Source organism: Pezoporus wallicus, unplaced genomic scaffold (genome assembly GCF_028554395.1).
Source record: "Pezoporus wallicus isolate ANWC-B61680 ecotype Strahan unplaced genomic scaffold, APGP_CSIRO_Pwel_v1 contig_5104, whole genome shotgun sequence".
Lineage (NCBI taxonomy): Eukaryota > Metazoa > Chordata > Aves > Psittaciformes > Psittacidae > Pezoporus > Pezoporus wallicus.
Window position 1 is genome coordinate 1,404,596 of NW_026637335.1, and position 24,713 is coordinate 1,429,308.

At 46.7% G+C, this 24,713-nt stretch overlaps 1 protein-coding gene across 2 annotated transcripts; it reads left to right on the top strand.

Annotated features, from left to right (window-relative positions):
- Nucleotides 1-7,694: 7,694 nt before the first annotated feature.
- Nucleotides 7,695-12,612, top strand: CYSLTR1 (cysteinyl leukotriene receptor 1). 2 transcript variants are annotated; one of them, XM_057404787.1, is made up of 3 exons: nt 7,695-7,760; nt 8,411-8,732; nt 10,976-12,612. In XM_057404787.1, the coding sequence occupies exon 3, from the start codon at nt 11,022-11,024 to the stop codon at nt 12,066-12,068; it is 1,047 nt and encodes a 348-aa protein (XP_057260770.1). In that variant the 5' UTR covers nt 7,695-7,760; nt 8,411-8,732; nt 10,976-11,021; the 3' UTR covers nt 12,069-12,612. The 2 variants fall into 2 exon arrangements, with proteins under 2 accessions (XP_057260770.1, XP_057260768.1); XM_057404785.1 differs by lacking the exon at nt 7,695-7,760 and having other exon boundaries at nt 8,126-8,732.
- Nucleotides 12,613-24,713: the final 12,101 nt, after the last annotated feature.

Sequence of the window (24,713 nt, forward strand, 5' to 3'; positions counted from 1 at the left end):
AATGGGACTAAGCATGGGTGAGTTGAACCCAGCAGCACGCAGCCACCTGTGAGCAGTCACTAAGGGCACATGGAGTAAATCATGCAGTTAGTGGGGGACAATGACTGTACAGACTGTGAACAGAGGGGCTAGCAGAAACCACCTTATGCTGAGTTCTCACTGTGCTTTTCTCTCAAAGACAGGCTGAGTGTCTCGAGTTTTCACAATGAACACAGCCCCCATGTGTGGCACAGCAGCTCCTCGGGAGCAGTCACAGGTTTATATAGTTCCCTTGGTCAGGAAAAGGCAAGTCAGGAGGGAAGGGGGTGTTGGTAATTGCACAGCTGAGGCTGAGAAGCTCAACTTGGAAGAGGGGGATTGAGGAAAGCAGAAGGATAGAGTTGTTCATCTCGATTTGATACTGGCCAAAGGATGCTATTCCCAAGCCACGTGGAGCCTCCAGCACACCCACAGCTCTGGTCTCCTTGGAAAACCCCCTTACCTGTGTCCTTTCTTCAGTAGACCTGCATGCCTTCACTGCTTTGTAAGTGCCCAGCTCTGATGGAGGGGGATCTCTGATCACCAGAGCAGGATTTCAGCACAAGGAATTCCCCTTCTCTGGCATTTGTTTTGAAGGAATTTGATTTATCTAATGTCCCTTATTTAGTGCTTACTGCTGTGGCACTAATGTGGCTGTAAATTTGCTCTTTTGCTGCTGCGGTAAAACCCATTCCCTTTCCTGTAAGCGCAATCTCATATGAGGAAGCAAGAAAGAAGATAGAAGTGAGAGTATGGGCACCTTTGACTTCTATTTCCTCAAGCCTTTGCCTTTTCATATTTGCATTATCACCTCCTGCTTTGCCTTCTCTCCCCTGTTGCAGCTCATATGCAGCATTACAGGTTTTTGCATGAGCCACTACTCTTCTTACACTTCTTGTCATCTATAACAGCAATGTTGTAACTCTGAGGAAAAGCTTAGAGGCAGCCTAAATGCTTACTAAATGAAACTGGCACTTTGTTCATTCTTACCCTCTCTTTCAGCTGTGTTCTCTCTCCTGTTCCTTTCTTATGCTTGGCTACTGCACTAGTTTGGTTTTCGGAAGTTTGTAAGAGCCATGGATAAAATTGCAGCTAAGCTAGGGTGAGCTTTAGTAGTGGTGTAGAAGTCTGTGCAGTACTGTAAAATAGTTAAGCCCAAGCTGTGTCCTGCCAAGTAGCTCCCCCGGCCTTACACTTGGTGCTTTGCCCACTCCTCTTCTGTAGAGCTACCAAGAAGATGAACATGAAATGTTTGTTGCTGGTTACCAAGGAATTATTTTAAATCACATCCTTTCTGGTGAACCCGTTTCAGCCTGGCGCCGTGGCTGGCCAGGGCTGAGTGGCTACAGATAGGTCCTTGTACAGGCTGTGGGGCCTCAGCCAGCCCCACCAGCAGTGGATGCTGCTGCGTTTGCAAAGCCTGGGAAATGAGCAAGGGCAAGAACAACCCAGCCCTTCTCCTGAGGTTCCTCTTTATTTTCCCCATAAAATGTACTGGGAGAGACTTGCGGGTTCAACTGCTGTGAAAATCCTCAATTCACTGCAAATGCCATGTCGGGCTTTTTATGGAAAAGACAAGAGTGCTGAGCAAATTGCTTGAGCCAAGTAGACCAGATAGAGCGTTGGTGCTGATGGGAGTGGAAGGGAGCTTTGGATGACCTGAGAGCTGTAGCTTTTGTGATCCAGGGTGACAGAGGGGAAAATGTTGGCTGCTGCTCAAAGAAATCCTGCTCTTAAGATCAGGCAAAGTTTGTATTAGGATTCTGGGGGTTGTCACTTGGCAGACCACAAGTCTGTTGAATAGGATGAAAGATCTGGAGAGAGCCTGGGTGCAGAAGGAGTAACTCATCTGTGAAACAGGGGAAGCGACAGAAGATTGTTGGGGTTTTCTTAAGGCCACACCAATGGTTTTCAGAAGAAGATGACTTCCACTGCCAGCTGAAACTGGAGGTGGTGTGTTACCTGCCTCCCACAAACCCAGCCCTGCGTGCCTGGGTGACAGTGCTAAGGCCAGTGGCTATCACCACGATCTGCACAGAGAAGGCTAAAGGATTCCGAGCTTCCTGTAGTTTTACTGGGATTTGCTTTTTCCTCTTTTGAAGAGCCATCAACCAAGGTAAAGGTCAGAGGAGCTAATGCTAACCCGACCAGAAAATGACCCAACCAACCAACTTTGAATCAAAATAAACTGTAGCACTTAATGGCATCATAGTACCAGATAAATGTTTTGCCTCCTCTTGACTAATGCACAGGTAGGATACCTCGTTGCAGGATGAGAATTAAATTCAACAAAACCTGAGACATCCAGCATGAGGATGATGAACACAGATCACCAGATATGCAAAGTCATTTGGTTGAAATCACCAGAGGAAACAGCATTAGAAGTTTCCTGTTATTTGGGCATTCAAGTGCTCAGCTTCTTGGTTGGGGGTTTTTGTTGCTGTTGATTTAAAAGGGAGTAAAGAGAATTCCCCCCGACAAATGATGACGTGTGTAAGTGGGCTCTTTGTTCAAATCTGAGATTCTGATAAAGGGACCCTCTACACGAGGAATCTGAAAAGATGCTCTTACCAGTGTCCACCTCCAGCACTGATGTGTTTCTGCTTCTAGAACAGATCACAGAAGATATCATTTGGGAGTTTCATTAAACAGTAAAAGTTTGGGCTTTAATAGTTACATCTTCTAATTTCCAGAATGTCACCGGTGGAACTGCCTGAAAATAATCCATGTTCTTGGTCAGATAGATGTGTTGTGTGCCATATACTACCACGCGGAGCTGCTTTTGTTCCCATCCAGTTATTATCCACTATTTCAAAACTTCCCATACTTCTGTTCCGTGCTTTCCGCTTGGATTTTGTCAGGTGTGGTCTCAGCCCCCAGATGAAGTGCCTGGTCCAGTCTGCCTATAACCTTCTGATCAGCCCCATTGCTACTCTCTGCAGTGTGCTCCCTGTGTCTTTCTGTCTTGTCTGGGGTAAAACTGCGAATGAGAACAGATGAGCATAGATGCAACCCTGACAAAATGGAAAGATGCTGGTGGATAAAGGAAGTAATGTAAGGGTTCAGGCCATGGCAGTGTATGTTTGAGCAGCAAAGAGCAATTGTGCAGGTCTTAGCTGACCGGGTGTTTCTTCTCAACCCAAAACAAAACAGTAAAAACCAAAAGCAAACATCTTTGCCAAATCAGGACATTTTAATGATCGCCTTTCCTAGAGGTGTAAAGCACAAAGTGCTGATGGCTGCGGAGCTCCAGGGAGGCCCTTGGGAAGCAGTCAGCCACCTCCACTGCAGGAGCCCAGGAGGTGCTCCAGAGCTTGGGCAGCACCCAGGAAGCCTCCTGAAGATGGAGCACATGGACTGTGGGTGTTGGGAAGCCAAGCTTAAGTCCCTTAACGATGCAATCTAGTGCTAGGGAAAACCTGATTTTCACATGGGTGTATTTGTACAGCAAACATGGAACGATTCCACTCAAAAGCAGGGGTTTGGTGTCCTGATGGATGTTTCCTAAGAAAAGCTTCTGCTGGAGGCCAGCTGGCAGGGTGTTACACTCTCATACAAATACAAGTAAATTATTACTATCCCTGATGTTCTGTGGTAATTTAACTGACGTATATTGTGTCATAGGTCATCTGGCCATCCTCAAATACCTAACAGCAATGCGTATCAAGTGATGCACTAGATAAATATGGGTTTCATTAACTGTAAAGTGTCTCTGTTATCAATGTTAAGATTCAGTAATGCACATTCATTTGCCTTTCAGTTTACATTTTTAAAAATTACAGAGTGATATATGCCTCATGATAATTTCAGGGCCAAAAAATCACATATTTTCATGACATTTATTCCATTCCTTTCCAAAAAGAGAAAGCCAACTTGCATATACTATTTCTGGCTTTTAAGATTACTTTCCAGAAGATGATTAGAGTTTCCCCATGAGAAATGTTTTCTTGTGTGCTCTTGAATTTTCCAAGAATAAGTTTGTTTTCCCATCTTCCAGAGAAAAAGAACCCTGGTAGTTTATGTAATCAGAAAACTGTTGTCAAAGCAATGAACATCAGAGAATTAAAATGCTACTTTACTATTGTGGGTGGGGAAAAAAGGTAACAAAAAATCTCTGATAGACTATTTTTATGTTTAAAAACTTGCATGTTAGAATATTATATATATATTATATTTTACCAAAAAAAAAGTGGTGAGAGGCAATAAAGCCAGGGTCAGTACCTGAAAAAAATAACCCCTAGCAAATCAAAGCACAAGCTTTTGTCAGTTTGAAAGTAAATGCTAGCGAAGATTACCTGGACAGACTCACAGTAACCCGCATTATGAAGCTTGAAGTCACCGCTGACCTGGGTAGACCCTGGAACACCCCGTTCCAGCCTAAGGGACAATAAATATACCTTAGGTCTGTCCCATTATGAATAAAAATATTAGAATGATAGACTACTTCGGACAGCTTTGCATATAATACAGTTTTTATGTCATTTCTAACACAACCAGGAGAATTATTATAATTTCCCAGCTCTTGGTAAATGAAGCCTTCAGGAATGCGAAAACATTCTACTGCTTTTGCCTGCAAACATGCCATCCACAGAGTGACACAGAACATTCCTCATTTCTTGACTGGTATGTCTGCAGGGTGACTTGTGAAATAATGGGGACACAGCTTAAAGAAAGCTGTATCTCACCCATCTACTGAAGCACCCTTTTGTTACATGTATAGAACAGGAAGAGGAAGCAACATGTGGCTCTATCAGGACCACATCTCCTGACAGCATGGTTGTTCTACTTATTACAACCACCGAAAACCCCATGGAAATCCAGCTTTCCAGATCAGCAGTCCAAAAGACTTCATGATGTCATTTTCTCTTTTCTAAGGCAGTTAGCCACACAAGGGAATTAGGGTGCTAACCTGCAAGACACCAGGAATCCCTGCCAGCAAGACCTGGAGGTGTTCAGCATCTGGTGAAGCCAACCCCATAATGGCTATAGAAATGTCAAAATCCAAACCTCGTATTTTACAAACATGTAGGTAGTGTACTCGTACAGAGTGCGATCAGCTGATTGCCCATGGGCCTGTTCTCATGGCTTGCTGAGGCCCTTCAGCAGCCAAACCACAGCAAAAGGATATTCCTGCATCCTTGTCTGGCCTAACAAACCCATCCTCCCACTTTGCAGGAGATGAAAGGATCACAGCAGGTTAAAAGGTCCCTAAAAGCCCTACTTCCAGAAATCTTCCCCAGCAAATACCCTGGGGACCCCTCCAAACCCAGATGTGGATCAGGCTGGGGGAGAGAGGAAAGGCACCCAGGTGCAGGAGCACCATGAAGCACTTCGGCTGCAGCATCCCAGGGAGGCTGAGTCAGCGCGGGCAGCCTGGTACCCAAACCTCTGTGGCGGCACCCACACTGCTCCACTTCTCAGAAAAGCCAGCACAATCTCTCACCTTTTGCTTTGCATTTGGAGTGGAAACCACACAAACTCTGTCTTCTTCAACAAAACAGAAGCAATGTTGTCTCCTGGCTGATGCCTCATGCGATTTCCTGGATTACTGCCTCCTTTTGTGAGGAGAGATTTGTGCCTGTGAAAGAGTAACATAATTCTCCAAGTATTTAGGCTAGCAGTGATGTGATTGCTGGATGCTCTCCTTGCAGACATTTCTGGTAATAAGTTGTTTCATTCGTCTCAGGAAAGCAAGTGCTTTATTCCACAAAAATACCTACTAGAGACGGTGCTGAAGATATCCTACCCTCTCACCCAGCCTTGCATCTTCTCAGTCCTCTTTTCCACAACAGCTAGTTAGAAAGGTTCTATTTGCAGTAGGGTATGAAAAACAGCTTCATGATCTGAGAGAGTGATCAGGGCTGAGGTTTTCTTCACAGAAAGTTCCCCAAATCCATTCTTCTCCCACAGAAATCAGGGGAAAAGGGAGCTTTGTTACTCTTTATGGTTGGGATGGAGCATCTTCTCGCAGCTGCCAGTATAGACCACACATATTAACCCTAAGAATCAAGTGGAAGCCAGGGCCAAGTCACCAAGCTGGACACTCCAAGCAGTGCCAGCCATCCCTGGGATGGTCACCCACGGCCCTGCAACCAAGCAGGTCTGCTCTATCCTTTCTCAGGGTGCTGGGTCTGTGTGCCATGGATCCAGCCTTTCCCTGGAGCACAGGGGTCCCTGTGGTGCATGAAGGTGTCAGGATTGGCCACCCTCTAGCCGCTCAGACCACAGGACTAGAGGTCTCATCCAGCTACTCGCAGTGTGGATATATTCCATGAGTATCCCAGCCCTGACCCTAGTTACCATGCCTGGCGTCTATCAAATCCCACATGTCTCCTTGCTCTGTTACCATCTGACCTCCTCTTAGGAGTCTGGTGAGAAAACCTTTCCCACCCCGAAACCCTGGCCCTGCTGCCAGCACATCTGGAACAGCAGCAGCCTCCTGGATCCCACATCACCCTCCCTCTGACCTTGCAAGAGGGAATCTGCCTGTTCTTGAGAGTAAACAGCAGAAAAAGAAAGAAGAAGGAAGAGTAAAAAAAAACAAAAAGGAGAAGGATTAACAACACTGAGAACCAAAAAGCAGAAGGAATGGCAGAATGGAGCAATAACAAGATGTGCACCACAACTAAAGCAAACCACAGGACTGCTTCCCAGCATGGGCAATTGCAGGCAATGCAACAGGTTGCTCAGTCTTAGAGGCCCTTGGACCTGCACCCTTGAAACTCTTCAAGACCAGATGAGACAAAGCCCTGTGCAACCTGGCCTGGCCTGGCCTGCTGTGAGCAGCAGGTTGGACTAGAGGTCTCCTGAGGTCCCCTCCAACCTGAATTATCCCATGGTCCTATGATTCAACTGTTCCTAACACACCGCCAGGTACCTCGTGGGATACAGAAGGTTTTTCTGTGCATGGCATAGACGAGGAAGGCAGGGAAGGCTCTCAGGAGGGGTGGAGAGATGAGGTACGTACGTTTGCTTCACTGTTGACAGAGAGTGGGGCAAAAGAGGAACTGACACCTCCACAGCACCATGGCTTTGTCTGAAGCGCAAGTCTTGCAGGGTCCGGGTGTGAGGGCGCGCCAAAGACCTGCAAAGGGCAAATTACGGGGTTTGACAGCAGAAAAACCGGGGACATCGCAGGGTGGAAGAGGTGCAATCAAAACGAAAAGGACTCCGTGTCCTCCAGGCGGCTCTGCGAGGGGCTGTAACCCCCAAAACAGGGTTTGCCATTACACACACTGCGGGCAGCCGGGGGTCCGGGGGAGGGAAGCGCGGCAAGGGGGCGTGGTCATCCCCTCCGGGGGGCGGGGCTTTGGTGGCCCCGGTTTAAGGGCAGCGGAGCAGGGAGAGCCCCGTAACCCCCGGCAGAGCCCCGCATCCCTCTCGGCTCCGGTAAGCGCTCCCGCGGCTCACTCGTGGCAGTGGGGGGCTCCCCGATGGCTGTGGCGGGCGGTGCCTGCGGAAGCCGCCCTGTCCCGGCCGTCGGGGAGCTGCTTGTGGCCGGGCGGAGCAGCCGGTTGGAACCGTTGCGTGCTAATGAGCTGCTTTATTAATTAGTGGCTGCTGCCGGCTTCGGTTGATCGCTGCGATGCTCGCTCTGAGACCGGGCGCTTTGCGGGAGATGGGGTGTTTGCCAAGTGCGTTCTTGATTGATGCTCCCCGCTGCTTCCCCCCAGACACCCAGCTCGGGCTCGAAGCTCCCGAGGGCCGGTGGTGCTTTACACCTGAGCTCTGCACAAACCACGGTACTTTGCTTTTCGGTTGTGTAATTAAATGTAGTATATAAATCCAGCTATGCTGCATAGGACTTGAAGATGCTGTTCAGGGGTTTGCTTGGTTTGGGATGCTTTCCTCCCTCTTGCTTCTGAATGTTCCTAAGGAGCATATAAATAAATGTGGCTCAGTGAACCACAGCTGTATAAATAATGGCTCAGTGAACCGCAGCCGGTGGAAATGATGTTTGTCTTCGTCCATGATGCAAACCTGGTATAAAGCTTCAGCTAGGAAAGGATGGTCTGTGGGGTTTCTTGGTTTTTACAGGGATATTTTTCAGGTGCAGAGCTCTTACGCTTTAGCAGTCCACTTCAGTATTGTAATCATCAGTTTTTATTTTGGTTGCAAAAGATATTGTAAGTTATGTTCAGAAATATGATTGATAACAGGTCTCTGTCTTTTAGACCAGTACTTTTCATGGTTGTTCACTATCTGCTAGTATCGCTAAGAATAGCAGCTGAAAGACTGGAATTTAGTCCCCAAAGCAGGTAAGATGTTTAGAATCTGGCTGAATGCTACTTCAGAAGTGTGCACAAATAGGCAGAGAAGTTTAATAAGTTAACTGATGTGTAAGCGATGGGCTATGATGTTTGCTGGTATCTCTTGGTTATCTCTTGTGCAGGACAGCTGAACAGGCAGAGGGAAGAGCAGTCTGCGGTGACAGGAAGGCAGTGGGATCCCTCGCTGATGCTGTCTCAGAAGGGCTTGCAGCATCGTTGCTTTTAGGCAAAGCTTCTTTGCTTGCCGGCTGGCTTGGCCACACAGCCCCATTTGTCAATTTTCTGCTCCTTCTTCATACTGACCATAGCTGTCTGGAGGTGCAGGCAGAGGAAGAAAGCCTCAGTGTGCAGAAGAGATCATTCCAGCCTCTTAATCTCAAACATCTTGGTGTGGGTTTTCTGTCTTTTTTAACATCTGAGAAAAAACTGATGAACAATACCTTGGTAAGTACAGAGATTCTATCTATATGAATTTTCATGAGATAATTGAGCCACTAATTTCCGTATGTTCTTGCAGTGCATAGTGTGGTGGGGTTTTGCTTGGTGGGTCTGCTTGCTAGACATTAAGCCAGCCATAAGAGGAACAGTAGGAAGAGCTTTTTTGCCTGCTCCGTTTTAGCTTGACAGATAAAAGCAGGGAATAGGGATCCTGCAGGTTTTTTGCAAAGAATATTGCTCTATCTGCCACTCCCAAGCAAACAGTTAATATCAGGCCAATGTTACCACAAACTTAAATTTAATCCTACCTTGGAGATTTTACAACATTATTGGAGTGTTGCTCTTTAACTTGACCCTCAGTTCTGAAGTGAAGACCTCAGGCAAGCGAGGATGCCAGTGGTGTAGGAAGAAGACTGGATCCTGGTATTTCCCAGGGGACCCAGGGCTCAGTCTTTGATGCTGGGTCGTCCTTGCAGAGGAGAACCAAGATTGCTAGAATGATGTCTCATGGTGTTCGGACTCACTCTGTCCTGTATGTGAGGAGCCCAGACTCTTCTAAGCTGGGACTGAGGTCTGGCTTCTGTCACCACCAGAATCAGGCTGACGAGGCAGGGAGAGGACACAGCTGCAAACGCGATGTCCCGCTCTGATTAACAGATTATTTGCAATGAGCATCCCTAGATAAGCTTTGCTTATGCAAGCTAAGGTGAACTGTAAGTGATGATGTACTCATGGAAAGCTTTTGACAGAGCCGGGCAGCGTCTTGGCTGCCTCTTCTGGCCAAAGACCTCTGTGCAGTTACTTGCTCGGTCATTCACACCCTCAAGTGCATGGGGGGAAAAACATCCTCTTGACCTTGTGTCAGCTTTTGCCTCCTCTCCTATCTGTGCCACCTCACTGGTATCTATTGAGCTTTAATGCATTTTGTGCATTGCAAATAGTCAAAGAATTGTTTTAAAAGTACAAACCCTCAAATAGCTGAAGCTTGCCTGAAACCTGGAAGCCTTGAGCATTCCATTGTGGTTCTGAATGCCTAGTAAATCCTGGAGGGTGACAGAGACTACTTCAATGCTGTCAGACTGGTTTTAGGTATGAAAACACCATTTTACATCGGGTTTGAGCATATGTGGTGGTCTTATAACCAATCCTGTCCCAGCCATCGCTTTCGTTGTTTTTAAGTCCTGTTATTTCAGCCTGTAAGCTGAAATCCTGCAGTTCTGATCATTGGGGTTTCTCATGGTCTCAGACTGCAAGCGAGATCCTGTGTTTGAACTATTGGACATTTAAAACAAATGAGAAAAATACGTGTGTATTTTTCTCTTGCTTTACTTTAAGACAACAGAAATTTTCAGAGCGTCATGTCTGGCTGTGCTCAAATGAACACGAAAAGGAAACAATAACATGTCATGGAAGACTAGCTGAGCGGATCTGAAAATCCTCCTGACCGCTCCGGAGAGCCCCAGACCTGTGAATGTAAACCAAGGTAAGGTGCAAAAGCAACTCCAAGAAGAAACCCTTTGCTAGGGAGTTACCTTGATAGGAGAGATGTCTCCAGACCCAGAGGTTTGATCTATTTGAGCCTCCCTCCAGCCTTCTCCTCCATCTGCTGGTGTTGCAGCAGTACCTTTGCTTAGCCAGTGCCAGAGAAACTGGAGCCCTGTGGTGTCTTCTCTGCTACAGGGATCCTTCTTGCTCATCACATGGAATAAGCAGTATCTTTTCCAAAGCTAGTATTATTAATCACTATTAATGAAGCAAGCTTAAGAAATGGTGCTACCTATGAGCAGAGGTGACCACCTTTACTCTTTTGGAAACCTTGCAGACTTTTTCCTGCAGTGACCTGTCCTTCTGCAGGCAGACTTGGAGGTGGAGCACAGTGAGGCAGCATTTGCCAGGCAATGCAGAGGCAGAACTGAGCAATCCTTACGGTCCAGATCTGGTCTTTCTATTTTAACTTGCACAGAGCTGTTGCCACCTTCATTATTCCTCTCTGCTGTTTCAATGAGTAGCTACCTAGGTTTGTAAGGAGTTGGAGATTTTCAGTGGAAGAAAGATGCTGCCAAGTTGGTCCCCTGTTAAGAAAGGTGGCTGTAGTGGATTGTTATAATAACACAAATAGGTGCCAATCTACGCCCCTTCTTCCCTGTTCTCTGTTGTAGGGAGAGGTGGCAGTTTTTTCCTCCTATCTAATAATGGCATTTAATTTTCATGTGCTGCTTTACATCTCACCTGAGGCTTTTCATCCTTAGGCCTGACATTCATCACCAGGCAGAATCAGTGCTCCAGCCAGCCAACATGACAATGCTGTTTGATAACTTGTCATGCCATCACTCCATCGATGACTTCCGAAACAAAGTCTATTCCTCACTCTACTCCATGATCAGCATTATGGGCTTTGTTGGCAATGGGTTTGTGCTCTACGTCCTCATAAAGACATATCGTCAAAAGACAGCCTTCCAGGTGTACATGCTGAACCTTGCTGTGTCCGACTTCCTCTGCGTGGCCACCCTGCCCCTGCGTGTCGTCTACTACCTTCACAAGGGAAACTGGTTCTTCAGTGACTTCCTATGCAGGGTCAGTTCATACGCACTGTACGTCAACCTCTACTGCAGCATCTTTTTCATGACTGCAATGAGCTTCTTCCGCTGCATAGCCATTGTTTTTCCAGTCCAGAACATCAATCTGGTATCGGAGAGGAGGGCGAAGTTTGTCTGCATTGGCATCTGGATTTTTGTCACCCTGACAAGCGCTCCCTTTCTGCGGAATGGGACGTACCAACATGGCAACAAGACCAAATGCTTTGAACCCCCAGAAAACTCTCAGAAGACAAATTTAGTTGTGATCCTGGATTTTATTGCCCTTACTGTGGGTTTCATCCTTCCCTTTATTGTCATAACTATCTGCTACACCATGATCATAAGGGCCTTAATGAAAAACTCCTTGAAGAAGAACCGGGCTAACCACAAGAAGGCAGTCTGGATGATCATCATAGTGACTGTCACCTTCCTGGTGAGCTTCACCCCATACCATGTTCTACGTACGGTCCACCTCCACGTGCTGAGGCTGAAGAATGCCAGCTGTGAGGATGCCATATACCTACAGAAATCGGTTGTGGTAACGCTCCCCTTGGCAGCTTCCAACTGCTGCTTTGACCCACTTCTCTATTTCTTCTCAGGGGGCAACTTTCGGAAGAGACTTACCACATTTAGGAAGGCTTCTTCTTCCAGCTTGACACAAGCCTTCAGGAAGAAGTTCTCCATGAAGGAGAAAGATGAAGAACCCTTTGGAGACAGCCATAAGGAGAATGAAAAGGCAGCTGTGGCCCCTTCATACGGAAGCTAAATCCTCCCCCAAGATCTCAGATGGACAGTAGAAATCTCAGAACTCTTCCAGAAGACATGATGGAGGCTCACAAGCCTTCATAGCAGTGAGATATGGAATAACTGTGTATGATCCACGATTTAGGCTACTTGGTACTACAGCCACTGCTGGGGATGGGCAGCTGCTTCCCCAGGAGCACTGCTTGGACACACACAGCCATTTAGGATGGAGGAGCCAGCACCAGAAAACTATTGATCTGATGATAAACTCGCACAAGCAAACTCTTCAGAGCCTGTATTTGGGCATTAGCTTCATGTCACAGCTTGACAAACAGCGTTTGTGTTGGTGGGAAATGTAAACACATTTGCTGTGCACAGCCCAGTGGTGTTCAGGGAGCAAGTGGCAAATGAGGAGGGCAGAGTTTTCACAGGATCTTCAAACAGCCACTAAATTATTTACACAGCAAAGGCCAGGGTAATTCCTGCCCTGTTCCAGCTGCTTCTGCTTTGGAGTGCAGTTTTCCAGATAATTGTATGTGGAAGGCTTGCAGGGCTGGTGCCGGGCTCTGCAAACACAAGAACTCGGGCTTGAAGCTTGTCTCCCACCCCGAAGGGGCAGCTCCTTGGCCACGTTTTCATGGGCAGTAGCTCTGCCAGTGTCTTTTGGATTTCTAGAAGAATCTTACCTGTGGGAGCAGTTTTAAAACTGCAGTGTCCTTGTGTCCATCTGAAACTTATTTGAATGGGACTGGTCCTGGAAGTGATGGATTATCACTCCAGCTCTTTGGGAGGTTTTACCTTAAAGCATGGGGCTGGGTACCCAGAGTCAGTGCAGGATCAGGCCTTTCTGAGATAGTGGCCAAGGCTTTTAAAGAAATATTAAAAGGCAGAAGTTGCTCTTAAAAAAAGCTATTTAGAATACTTGACTTGCTCAAGAGTGTTCATCTTCCTCTCATGTTGCAGAAAAGGGGCAACCCAAGGCCTTTGGAAAGTTCTCTAGAAAGACCCGTATAGTGGAAAACCAGATTGGGCTATGTTTCTTAGGTAAAGAAAAATGCCAGAGTCTTGGACAGAGGGAAACATTCCCGTGCTTTTCCAGTGAACCTCATGGAAAAGTAGCGCTGCCTGCCTTTTGCTGGAGCAAAGCCCAGCTAGAGATGTGTGATGCTTCAGAAAAGAAACAAATTCTTATAGGATTAACACTCCTAGTGGGAAAAGTGGTTGATATATCAATGGCGAGTATGTTTTGATGTGGTATTTATGATGTTACTTGATGTAATCTTAAAGAAATCCATTTTAATACTGTAGAATAGGAGTGAGCAAAGGCAGTTTGGCTTGGAGCAGTGTTCTGCTTGAGAAACTCTTTACAGATAGAGATGAGTAAGTTCACTGTTTATACCACACTCTGTGTATCCCTGGGTCATCAAAAAGCACTTAAAAAGGCAAAATTGCCTTCAGATACCTTAAGGATGTGAATTTTCAACAAGACCTGAAACCCCTTTATAAAAATTGCAAGGATGTGTGAAGCGGAAGAGGGCTGGAAGCTGCTGGTGTACAGGAGTGTTACAGATCCCCCTAAACATAGAGGGCAAAACGTCTAGCTCACAGCTAGACCTGTAGGCTGCTATGAGAAAATGAGTGAGAGTTGGCTAAAACTTCTTTTCAAGGCTTAGCACTGAGTATTCTAGCTCTGTTTCTGGGCATTAAAAGCATTGTGCAACTGTAAATAGAAATCAGGGAAAACTGAATGAAAGAACACGTAGGAATAATATGCATATTCCCAAATATTAAAATATTGTACAGTGAAGCACCATTTATGTATATTGCAAGCATTTCTATTGTACCAGAGGTGTATCTGTCCTATTTTATTTTTTTAATGAGACAATGGTCATGGCAAGAGAAATGGCAGTGGTTTTGTGCAATAGGGAAGACTACTTAAAAAAAGCTTGCTGAAAATTAAATGACAATGTTGTAAGTAAAATGTTACCAACCACCGTTTTCTGTCTTTGCATACAGATTCTTATTCCCTACAATACACTTTTGTCTACATGCAGCACTAGCATAATACTCGCATAACAATAATCTGTAAGGATGTATGTGGGAGGACATGCTGGCTTGGAGCTGGAATTTGGTCCAGACAAGCTGGCCTTTGCTGCCAACTTCAGTGGATTTGGGGCATCATCTGAGGGCAATTGGGGTCTTGGTAGGTTTTGCAGAGGTGGAGCACCCCAACCAATAGCAGTTGGGACCTCAACAGATCTGTATTTACAGATAGGAAATGCTTACAAGACACCTGGAAGGAAGTAAAGCTTTTGGTGAGCACGATGTATTTGGGTGTCCTACGTGGCCATGTATCACACACAGGTTCTTGCATGGAAAAGTCTACCGAGAATGATGTTTTCTGCTTAGTTTTTCCCAGAACAGATGCAGGATCTGCAGCATGTTATTTAGTTATAGAACTCCAGCCCATACTGCTGAGGAGGAAGCTTTGCTGTCAGCTCAGCAGAAACCCAGCTCCACGTGAGAGCCAAGGGCAGTCGTCCCCTGCTTGTGACCCTGCTTCACGGAACAAACCAAAGTGCTATCCTTGCAGCAAATGCTGCTCGGGTTCTGCTCAGGATGAAGGACCTGGAGAGAAACAGGTGCCAGGAAACGGGAGCCGTTACTGTCACAAGGTGAGTTCGAAGTTGTGGCATTTGTATGGTCTCTAAAAAATGACAAGGGGTGGGAAGAGGGGACAAAGTGCCATCCTGGTACAGCGCTGGTGTCAGGAATGCCTCAAAAAAGTGAAGTGTTAGGTTTCTTTCTTGAAATTGGACTGGTTTTTTCCTCTGTATGTGCTGCAGTTTATGGTACAATAGTGTCCCCTAGTGCTGCATTATTCGTGGAGCAACTGCTTGCTGCCTGATGAGGTTTCTTCTTTCTTCAGATGGTGCTCATTGCCTGTAACGTCCTGTTGGCTCTGGTGCTGGTCACAGGCAATGCCCCCCTTTCCTGCCCCTGTCTGCATTTTATTTCATAATCTTTGAGTTTTCCCTCTTGCCTTCCTCTTGGCTTTTTCCTGTCTTCCTGGAGGGAAGGACCCAGCCATGGAAAGGGGTCCAGGTGCACTCATTCACACGTGGCTGCAGGGAACCCAGGTCCCTCCTCCTGCTCTGGGCTCCAGCAGCACCATCCACATTGTCTAAAAAATGCTGTATCTCCATTGAATGGCTGTCCTGGAATGGAGCTTGGACCCACAAAGCTTTTGTTGGAAGTTGGAGGTAAATACAGCCCTTTGATATCACATCACCATGACAGAAGTCCTAGTCAAGAGGAGAAGGATTTGCCACACTGCTGTGATGCTGAAGAGGCAGGCTTTGCTGTGCTAACCTTTCACTTACACACTCCTAATTTGGCAAATAACAATAATTCAGTGGGTAAATTAGACAGCAGCATTTGTACTTGTACTGCAGGATCATTTCTCTTTGCTCAAAGATGGAAAAATAACTGGAGTATCATAAGCACTCCCAACCCAGCTGCGTTGTCATTCCTGACCATCACTTGCTGTGCGTCTGTCAGCCCGAAGCACTCAAAAACTTGGAATCGGGCCTTCTAAACCATTGCTTAATATGGTCCGTGTCTTTTCCCAGTGCGTTGAAAAGGCACCACCAGCTTTTTAGAGTACGAAGTGGAATAAAATGTTTGAATACAAGGGAGAAAAATCTGCTTCGTATCTCGGTGGAAGCAGTAACCTCTTTTGGGGGACCAGGGGATTAGAGCACGGCGGATAACATTCACATTCCTCAATGGGAAGATGGGGCAGGGAGTATCACTTAACAAACAAGAACTCCTGGTCTAGCAGCTGCTCAGGGCATGGTGCCTCCCATACAGAGGAAAACCCGCCCCCCTTCACCTCTTAGAGGACTGGTTTCAGCATAAACTTCTGGGCAAGCAGAGAGCCAAACAGGCACCATTTTGTCTTCATAGCAGGCTAAAATGTGGTTTTATTTGTGCTTATTTTCAGAGAGGGTCCAAAGCAGCCACCTGCTGCCAGAAGCTAACCACAAACTAGATTTCTGTTTGCAAAAATAACACAGTCTTTCTGTTTCCAAGAGAACAGTACAAACCTTGGTTTCCAATGAATCCTGGCCTTGGCCGCTCTGTGCTCCTCTTCAGCAGCTGCTTGGGATGGGCCTCCCCACTGCAGCCTTCCCTCGACATGCTGCTGGTGCAGGATAGTACTTTTCTTCATGTTCTTCTTGAGCCATGCTAAAATCATCTGACCCTGACTGCAGGGAGAAGGGCACTTGCTGATTTCTCCTAAGCTACGTGCCCCATGTGCCATCAGCCAGAATTAATCATTACTTCTGGAAGTGTTAAGTTCTGGGCGAGTTTTCCCCCCATATGCATGTATATAATTGCTCGCACTATAAATCACAGCAGGTGACATCATACTTCCAATACGTGATGGCATGTCTATCTTGTTTACAAGCCCTTCGTGGTCTTTCTTCCTCAGGTTGTAAAAGCACTCCCTTTTTTCACAGCTGTGATGCTATCGCAAGTTGTCATTGGAGGTTTTTTAACACCGCACCATTTTTGCCTGCTATGGGGGTGAATTCCAATGCCACAGGCTGGGAAGCTCAGAAATTATGCATTGGATGTAACCACCCTTATTATATATGGAGTGTCTTCACATAAAATGCTTGCAAGATGTGAGAGCCTTCAGTTTAACAAGCAATAAACTCCAAGCACTGGCAATAAAGAGAGATTTCCTGCTCTGACCAAGGTGCTTTCTCCCCTACTGTCCTCCCACTGCCTCTACCACTGCAGTAGGGGTCTGTACACCGAGGGGCTGCAGATCCCTTAGCAGGAGCTAATTCTCAAGCTGGATCCTAATTTAGCCCTTTTTTTTTTACCCTTTTCCACTATGGTCTGATATTAGAAGAGGGAATTCTTCCATATGGCAGGAGGGAGAACACTGGGATCTTTATCCTTCACATACAGCAGCAGGGAGGGCATGACCTGGTTACTGGGGGGGGACGGACCAAAAAGTAGCAAAAATGAAGGAAAGCACATCACATTTTAAAATACCATCAGTGTAAGGAATAAAATCTCACACCATCAGTGTAAGGAATAAAACATCTTAAAAGTGCTACTGAAAGGAAACCTGAGGGATGAAGAGCCCAGTCTGCTGCTTGGGGTTACAAATCCACCTCCTGGTGCCTGGGTTGGCAAGATCGGTAGCTCAACCCTACTTCTCCCAAGCTGTTAATTTCAGCTCTGTGAGTGGCCACACACACAAAGAAATAGTTGGAGCATTTGCAAACTTCACTTGAGGGTGAAATGTGCCTGTTTCTTTCCTGTTAATGCAGCTTCTTAAGCTTTAAAGGAAGCCAGACTGCTCTGGAGTAAAGCGAGGACCCTTTGTTAGTTCCATAAATATATTCGAGATGGACATTCACCATGTTTAGGGGAAGAAAAAGTGTAGGAGTTAGAAGACCTGCCCTATTTCAGTTGGTAATAAAAACTCCGCTTCCAGGAATCTGCTGCATGTCCCTGCTAGGGATGCTGAAGACTAAACAGAGTTTGGTTTATGGTTTAGCCCATTGTAAACCTTTTATTTCTGAGGAGCACGTCTCTGGGATGCTCTGCTTGGGCTTATCTTCAAGGCTCCACGCTGCCCCCATGACTCCCCCAGAGGACGCCTCGTGGAATCAAGGACAAAAGGCACAGCATTGCCCTGTGTTTTGGGAATCACTCTCAGCACCAGGAAAGAGGTTTCTGCAGATATTTTGTCTGGCAAGCCCATGCCAGGAGTGCTGCAAAGGGCTAACTTTTGTGAGCAGCTATTGCAACAGGCAAGCGTGTGGCCTGACTGTTGAAGCACTTCATCCACCCCAGGAGTCAGCCAAGGCTTTTTTTCCTTTCTGAGTAACCGTTTGAAATGAGACAGTCCTTATTCTCTGCCCCTTTTTCCGTCCAAGTTACTCATGGCAGGAAGCTTGCTGCACTGATGATCACACACTGCTTACGTGAGTGAGGGCTTAGAAATGCTACAGTGCCCTTTCACCACTATTTTTCGTGGAAAGTGGAATGAGAAATTCCCCATAATTGCCCTTGAGCCTCTGCCTCCTGTAATAGCATCTCCTCCCACATGCCTCCATGTCCTTCTTCCGCTGACTTACTATGCCACAAGTTCACAGGACTTCACAGCTGGTTTATGTTCCTCCTTGCCCTTTCCCAGATGCCCAGGCAGGAAGGGCATCACTGCACCCTCCCTACAAACACAGAGCAGCATCCTCACCCTGTGCAGAAGAGTTTGTGGTGCCCACACCAGTGTAGCACCCCGTTCCCTACCTGGGCAAAGGAGACCAGCAAGGCTCCATGGGCACCCATGACAAGGTGGCCCAGAAGACCTGCCCCAAAGCAGACCCATGAGGGCTGTCTGGTCCCACGCTGCACTGGACTTGGGGTGAGCAGAGGCTTTGTGGGGTATTCAGGTGGATTTTCTGCTTTGGGATGCAGGGTGATGACTCCAGTCAGGGTTAATCATATCCTGTGGTAGGAAAAACAGGCTTTGGGGATGTGAACTAATAAAACAGAGGCACTGAGAAACAGTTGCCAAAGCCCTGGGGGACAGTTCTGCACATCCTGAGGTCCTGAGTACTTTTATCTTGTGATGCAGCAGGAGAACTTGTAGATCACAAGATAACCACTGCCTGTTCAAATCTGAATTGTGCTGCTAATACCAATCTGACTGTAAAGTTTGCTTTCACCGCCATTAAAACTAAAACTGATCATTACATTCTGGGGCTGTTCCAAAGGTCAGCAACCGTTCCCAGCGCATCTGCATGGGCTGATCATAGCAGGGGACACTGTGGCAGGTCAGGAGAATTGACAGCCACAGAAAGCAGCAGTTCAGCCATGGCATCTGCCCATATTAAACCTCTAAGTACAGTAACTCTCTCCTGTGGTGGCAGGTGCTGATGAAATAACCCCAGCTCCCTGCAAACGGTCAGTACTGCCCATAAATACAAAGGCACTGATCTCATCAGCCTCTGCAGCTTCCAGTGTGCGGTGCCTGAGCCCGCAGCCTCCTCCACGGCCACTGACCCTGCAGCAGGGTTATATATTTTGGATTCTCCCTGTTTATTTCTACCAGATGTTCCTCTAAAACAGTGATACTCCAATGAGGAGGGCTGTAGCAAGAGATACTGCTTACACCTCACACTTCCAAAGGGCATGTTTCGTTGGGAAAGTGGCTCTTAGAAGGAAGTCATGAGAATAAATGGGTAGTTGCAAGGGAAAAGAAGAAGAAATATAGGGTATTATTAACATACCCTATATATATATTAATACAGGGTGTTCTCTGGGCAGCAAACAGAAGGCAGGTGTTCAACCACTTCTCCATTCCATGTCCCCCAAATAAAACCCGAAGAAAGGTGACAATGAAAAGTTAAAGTGGAGAATTAATAAAGAATTGAGACCAGGGAAGCCCAACAGCTTCAATCCCAAATTCAATTCAATCACACAAAAAATATGTAAGTGCTCCAGCCCCTGGTTTCCCTAGAAGATTGAAATCTTTTTACCAATTACCAGTTCTTTATCCTAATGACAAAGTTTATGTCAATACAAACCATCCATGCTGCACTCTTCTGGGGGTGTTGGGAGAGGGAGTAAATGTAGGGCTGTTTGAGAATATAGTAAATCAAGGGACTTGGTTGTTTCTTTTTATTTAATGTTAAACTACAGGGACTTTAAGTTCAGTGCAGAAACACCACAGAAGAGCACTGCCTTTACTATCCCAGCTTGCATAAACACAGTTTTAGCTCCTTTTGGATGAAGAGATCTATATTTAAATACTCATGTCTTTTATGATTGGTTTTGATATATTCTGTATATAAGTACAAACCTACTTATCCAAGGGCAGAGGTGATAAAGGCAGCTACACTGCACACGAACAACAGAGTCCAGTGTTGGAAAGACATTTTCTCTCCCCCTCTCCAAAAGGCATAAGGGGTCAGGGTCCGCTAACAGGTTCCCTTGGGGTGGCACCAACAGCATTTTGTCCATCAGGAGGATGGATTTTGTCCATCAGGCATGTAACCTTCAATAAGACGAGAAATCAGCAAACCTCTTTGAGTGAAGTTGTGACAAAAGGCCAGCCTTGTGTGTGTTTTACCCCTGCCTGTGCACCCAGTGCTGCCAGAGAACCCCTCACTGTCAGATGACATGCTGCTCTACCAGCATGGTGTCCTCCAATTAAACACTACTGGTATGGCCACAGCACCCAGCCAGGACAGTTTGGGGGAAATGGCTGAAGTGACCGCAAAGAGGGAAAGTGAAAAGATGTACTGCCTCATTTTTGATGAAACAAGAGTTCTGTAGCTCTCTCAAATATGTGCTCTGTGTTTTTTGGTTTTAGAGAAATGGCTGCAATAGACACTGAAGACACGTGTAGGTGGAGGAAAGATTTGGGTTTCTGCTTAGCGGTAGCCCTCCTGGAGTGATTGGCCATAGCAGATCATTCACAGGTACAAATATTTCGTTTTCAGAGGCTTTACCTCAGCTTCATTTGAAACGCTTGGGATCAACAAGAGCAAACAGGGTCATTTCAAACTTGTTATTGCTCACGCTATGGTAGTTCAGGCTGTGCCACGAGGCTGTGCTGCAGGGAATCGCTCTGGGGTCTCCTCCTTCATGCATTTCCCAGTGTGCAATGCTGCTTTACCTGGCATCATATGAAATGAGCTATAAGTGGGATGCAAAGCAAAGCGTTTCAATTTGCTGGGTTTAGTGGTGACTACTATTTGTGCCCGCTGTGCCATGGGACCTTTGCAGCTGCATTGTGGCCAGGGTGATGCTTATCAGCAGGGTTTGGCTGACTTACCCCTCGCTATAGCAGAGGAGCGTTTGGCCCAGGGGTCTCAAGTCAGTTCCCAGAACATAACAGCTTATCACCCTTCTCTTACAGCCCTAACAGAAAACTGTTCTCCATTGCTCCTGTACTATCTCAGCCCCGTTATCACAGTAACAGAGTAACCTCTAACGACCTCAGGCTCCTAACTTCCCTGTTGAGCAGGGAGTGACTGTTATTCCCAGTGTGTAAAAGAAGAAGTGAGGCAGTGACTGATGCTGGAGCACGAGGCCACCCTCAGCCACGTTTTGCCAGCTGAAATGTTTGTCCTGAGCTCAACACCAGCAAGACCATGGTGGTGACCAGAAGCATTGCCAAGCCAGGCTCCAGGGCCAAGGCAACTGCAGGGCATGTAACAAAACTGCTCTATGCACTGCTTACACCTCACTTCCCTTCTGCTTTTCCTGCAGATCATGCAAAATTTAGTGCTGGAGTGTCAGACGAGCCCCATATCGATCTCCATGGATGACCACAGCCAGCAGCTGCTCAGAGCCTCGCTTACAGCCTCTGGAGCTGCAGAGGAGCTTTCGGAAAGGCTGTGTAAAGCCTCCCCTCTTCCAGCAGTCTCCATCACAAGGCATTCACAATAGCTGCAGTGAGGAAGGCAGTGCAGATACTTTTTCTCATAGCAAGAGAAGATGGAGAAGGTGGGAAGAGGCCAATTTTTTTTTCCCCTGCTTTCTCATGCACAAAGGGGTCCTTATTCATTTTAATAGCAGGTTCTCTCAAACAGCAATCTGCTCTGTCAGCCAGACAGGGGAGAAAGGCTCCTTATGCAGCTACCTCATGAAGAATATTGCTGCTTAGACTTTTTTGTCTGCTCTCTGAGGATGGGAAACCAGACCCATGACAATCTCAAAATGGAAAGCATTAGCCCTGAACAAATAAGTAGATTGCAATAATGGATACAATATGGAGGTTTCCTTGAGGAGCCAATATTTGTATTCTTCACAGCTGCATCTTTTTCTGTTTCCTTTTTTTCTTTTTCCTTTTTAGCCTGAAGTGCTCCCAAACGCTTCATGCCATGTGCCTGCTTCTTATTTGCATCAAAGACCCGATTCATCGCTGCTCTGCACTTTGACAGATTATGTATGCTCCTGCAAAGCAGATATAAAATGCTCATCGGCGAGCCTCTTCTGCAGACACCAATGCGACACACAGGAGGCAGTGCTCCAGCTCCAACGTGTCTGCTGAGTGCTGCAACTGGAAGAGGAACCCCCAGCACAGAGCAGGGGCCCCCGGGCCTCCATCAACTGAAAATAACAACAACAAAAAAAAAAAGGAAAGGAAACAATAGTGAGGAATGGGGTTATTGTAGGAAAGAGCAAGTAGGAGAGGTTGCTTGGGGACAGCGAGGAAAATGCCAGATAGGAAAGCAACTGCGCTCTGAAGAAAGACAGTGGAGAAATAGAGTGAAACAATTGAAAATCCACATTAAAACAGAGCAAGTGGATCACTGATCACAGGTGAGCAGCTTTTCACAATGGTGCTACCGCTTCGTTCGCTTCCAGCACATGCAGCTGGAGGGATGCAAATAAAACTCTTTGTGTACAGAGTTAAGCTGACATTTCAGTCCCGATGTGACACCACATGGGAGGTGGTTTTTCATTCCCTGAATGTAAAGTGGGGGTGAGTTAGAAAATAGGCAGCAGCCAGAAGAATAAGCGAACCTGCATCACGTACTGAAAGCTGAGAAACCTGCACCTCATGCAGAGCAGGAAAGAAAACAACCCAAACAAAGGGAAGAGCATCACATTACACTTGATGTGAAAATATTTGCGGATTGCATCAGTCCTTTATTGCTGCTGGTTCACCTGCAGCTCATCCAGATAGGCCATTTAGAGCAAATTAAAAAAGAGATCAGTATTTCAACACCTAAAGCCTCAGCCTTTTGTCTGACGGGAAAAAAAAAAATCACTTCCAAATGTGGAAATTTCAATACATCCTTTAATTTTGTTACAATTCAGATTTATTCTGCTTGTTTTCTTTCTTTTCTGTCCTTCCCCTCTTCTTCAGAAGTGAGCTCTGATGCTTTGTTCTCACTCTCCAAAGACCCTCTGCAGCCGAGTTTCATGCAGCAGGAAATGGGCGCCTGCCCTGCCCAGTCCAGGGAGCAAACCCACTCCTGCCAGCTCCCCTATCTTTGGGATAAAAACACACGACCCAGGTGTCTCAGCATCTTGCAGATTTTATCTTCATGCAAAGCATGTCAATGTTGTTTTTCTAAACACTTCCAGTCTAGTTTATAAGAGCTAGCAGTGAACTCTTTCTGGCCTTCTCCTTTTCTCACTAGAGCGAGGACAAGCATCCTCCAGCTCTAACATGTTTAAATTATAGTTGTTTTGAGCATTTCTGAGGATCCAGCTACTCAGATTACTTGGAGCTATGACTGCATTCACGTCAGGCCAGGCAAGCAGAGCAGACTTGGCTCTGCTGGCACTGCTACCAGGTCAGCTAAGAACTGCCTGTGTATTTACCCTGGGAGCAATGTCTTCACTCCAGCTCCTCAGAGCCTGAGCTTTCCCCCCACTGAAACATCTGATGCACCCCTATGTGCTCTGGAGATGCTGCAGCACCAGGGAGCGAGCCCAGGACAGGCTCCCTCCTGCAAGGAGAAGCTGTTAGGAAGGAGATGGCATTTTCCTTCAGCTCTATGTTTTGCTTTGGAGCAAAAGGTATGGTACCACATTGCGTGTGCTTCCCCCAGTATTTGCTTGAACCTGCCTCTTCTCAGTGCTTTGTTGTGGCAGTTCTTGAGCCTGTTTGGGTTTTCAGGGTTGCTTTTTTTTTGTTTGCTTCTTGGCTTGGGGGAAGACTTATAAATTTATGGGTAAACACAGCTAGTGTTTGGAATTGCACTGAATTGGGATATTTGATGCCTATCTGGGCCATTGCTGAATAATTTGAGGAGGAACTGAGCAGAAAGACCTTGCAGAAGGTGGTAAAGATGTGGGAGAGACCAGGCAGGTGTCTTACAGCCATCTCCTTCCATGGTGTTGCCATGCAAGAGCAGCTGGGGCTGTGAGAAGCGAGGAACAACTTCCCTACTACAGGCTTTCAGGTGTAGAAAGTGTTGGTGCTCAGGTGGTGCTCGAGGCCATGGCAGCCAGCTCAAGAGCTGAAGAGTGCCATGTTTATGTTCCACTTGGTCAGAAGGCCACGCAGATCCCACGCTTGCATGCCCTTCTCCAAGGCTCTGCAGAGCCACCAGGACCAGTCGCTGCAAGTCCTTTTACCTGGACTCTCTCTAGTGGCACCACAAAGAGCAGACATTAATGTGTCCAGCACAGAGCCGGAGCTGCTGCTAAGTTTAAGCAGGCAGTCATTCAGATGAAGACAGCCAAGAAGCTGAACACTCCTGACTCTTGCAAACTAACCGGCTCCATCAGCCTCCAGGGATCCTCCCGGCTCTGAAAAGGCCCTTCCAGACACTTTTCCCCCTCATTTCAAAAGCAGTTGGAGTGTAATTATTTTCCCATGGCTGATTGGCAGCCTGTGTTGAGCTCCAGAGGAGTTGTGCTGCATTTCAGTGCTCCCTAGCATCCTCTCGTTGTTATTTAGAGGCATCTGCTGACAGTGAGCAGGGTGGGAGCTCCAGCCATCCCTGCTCCTGATATTACAGCAGCCTGTGAGGGTGATGAGAGTGAGCTTATTTTTTTGCCTTGCACACAAAGAGGTCAGCGATGGGGCTGCAGCAATGAGCCAGGGTTTTATTCACTTTTCCTAACAGACCCTGTTGTGTTTCCAATGAACTTGGTCAAACCTGAA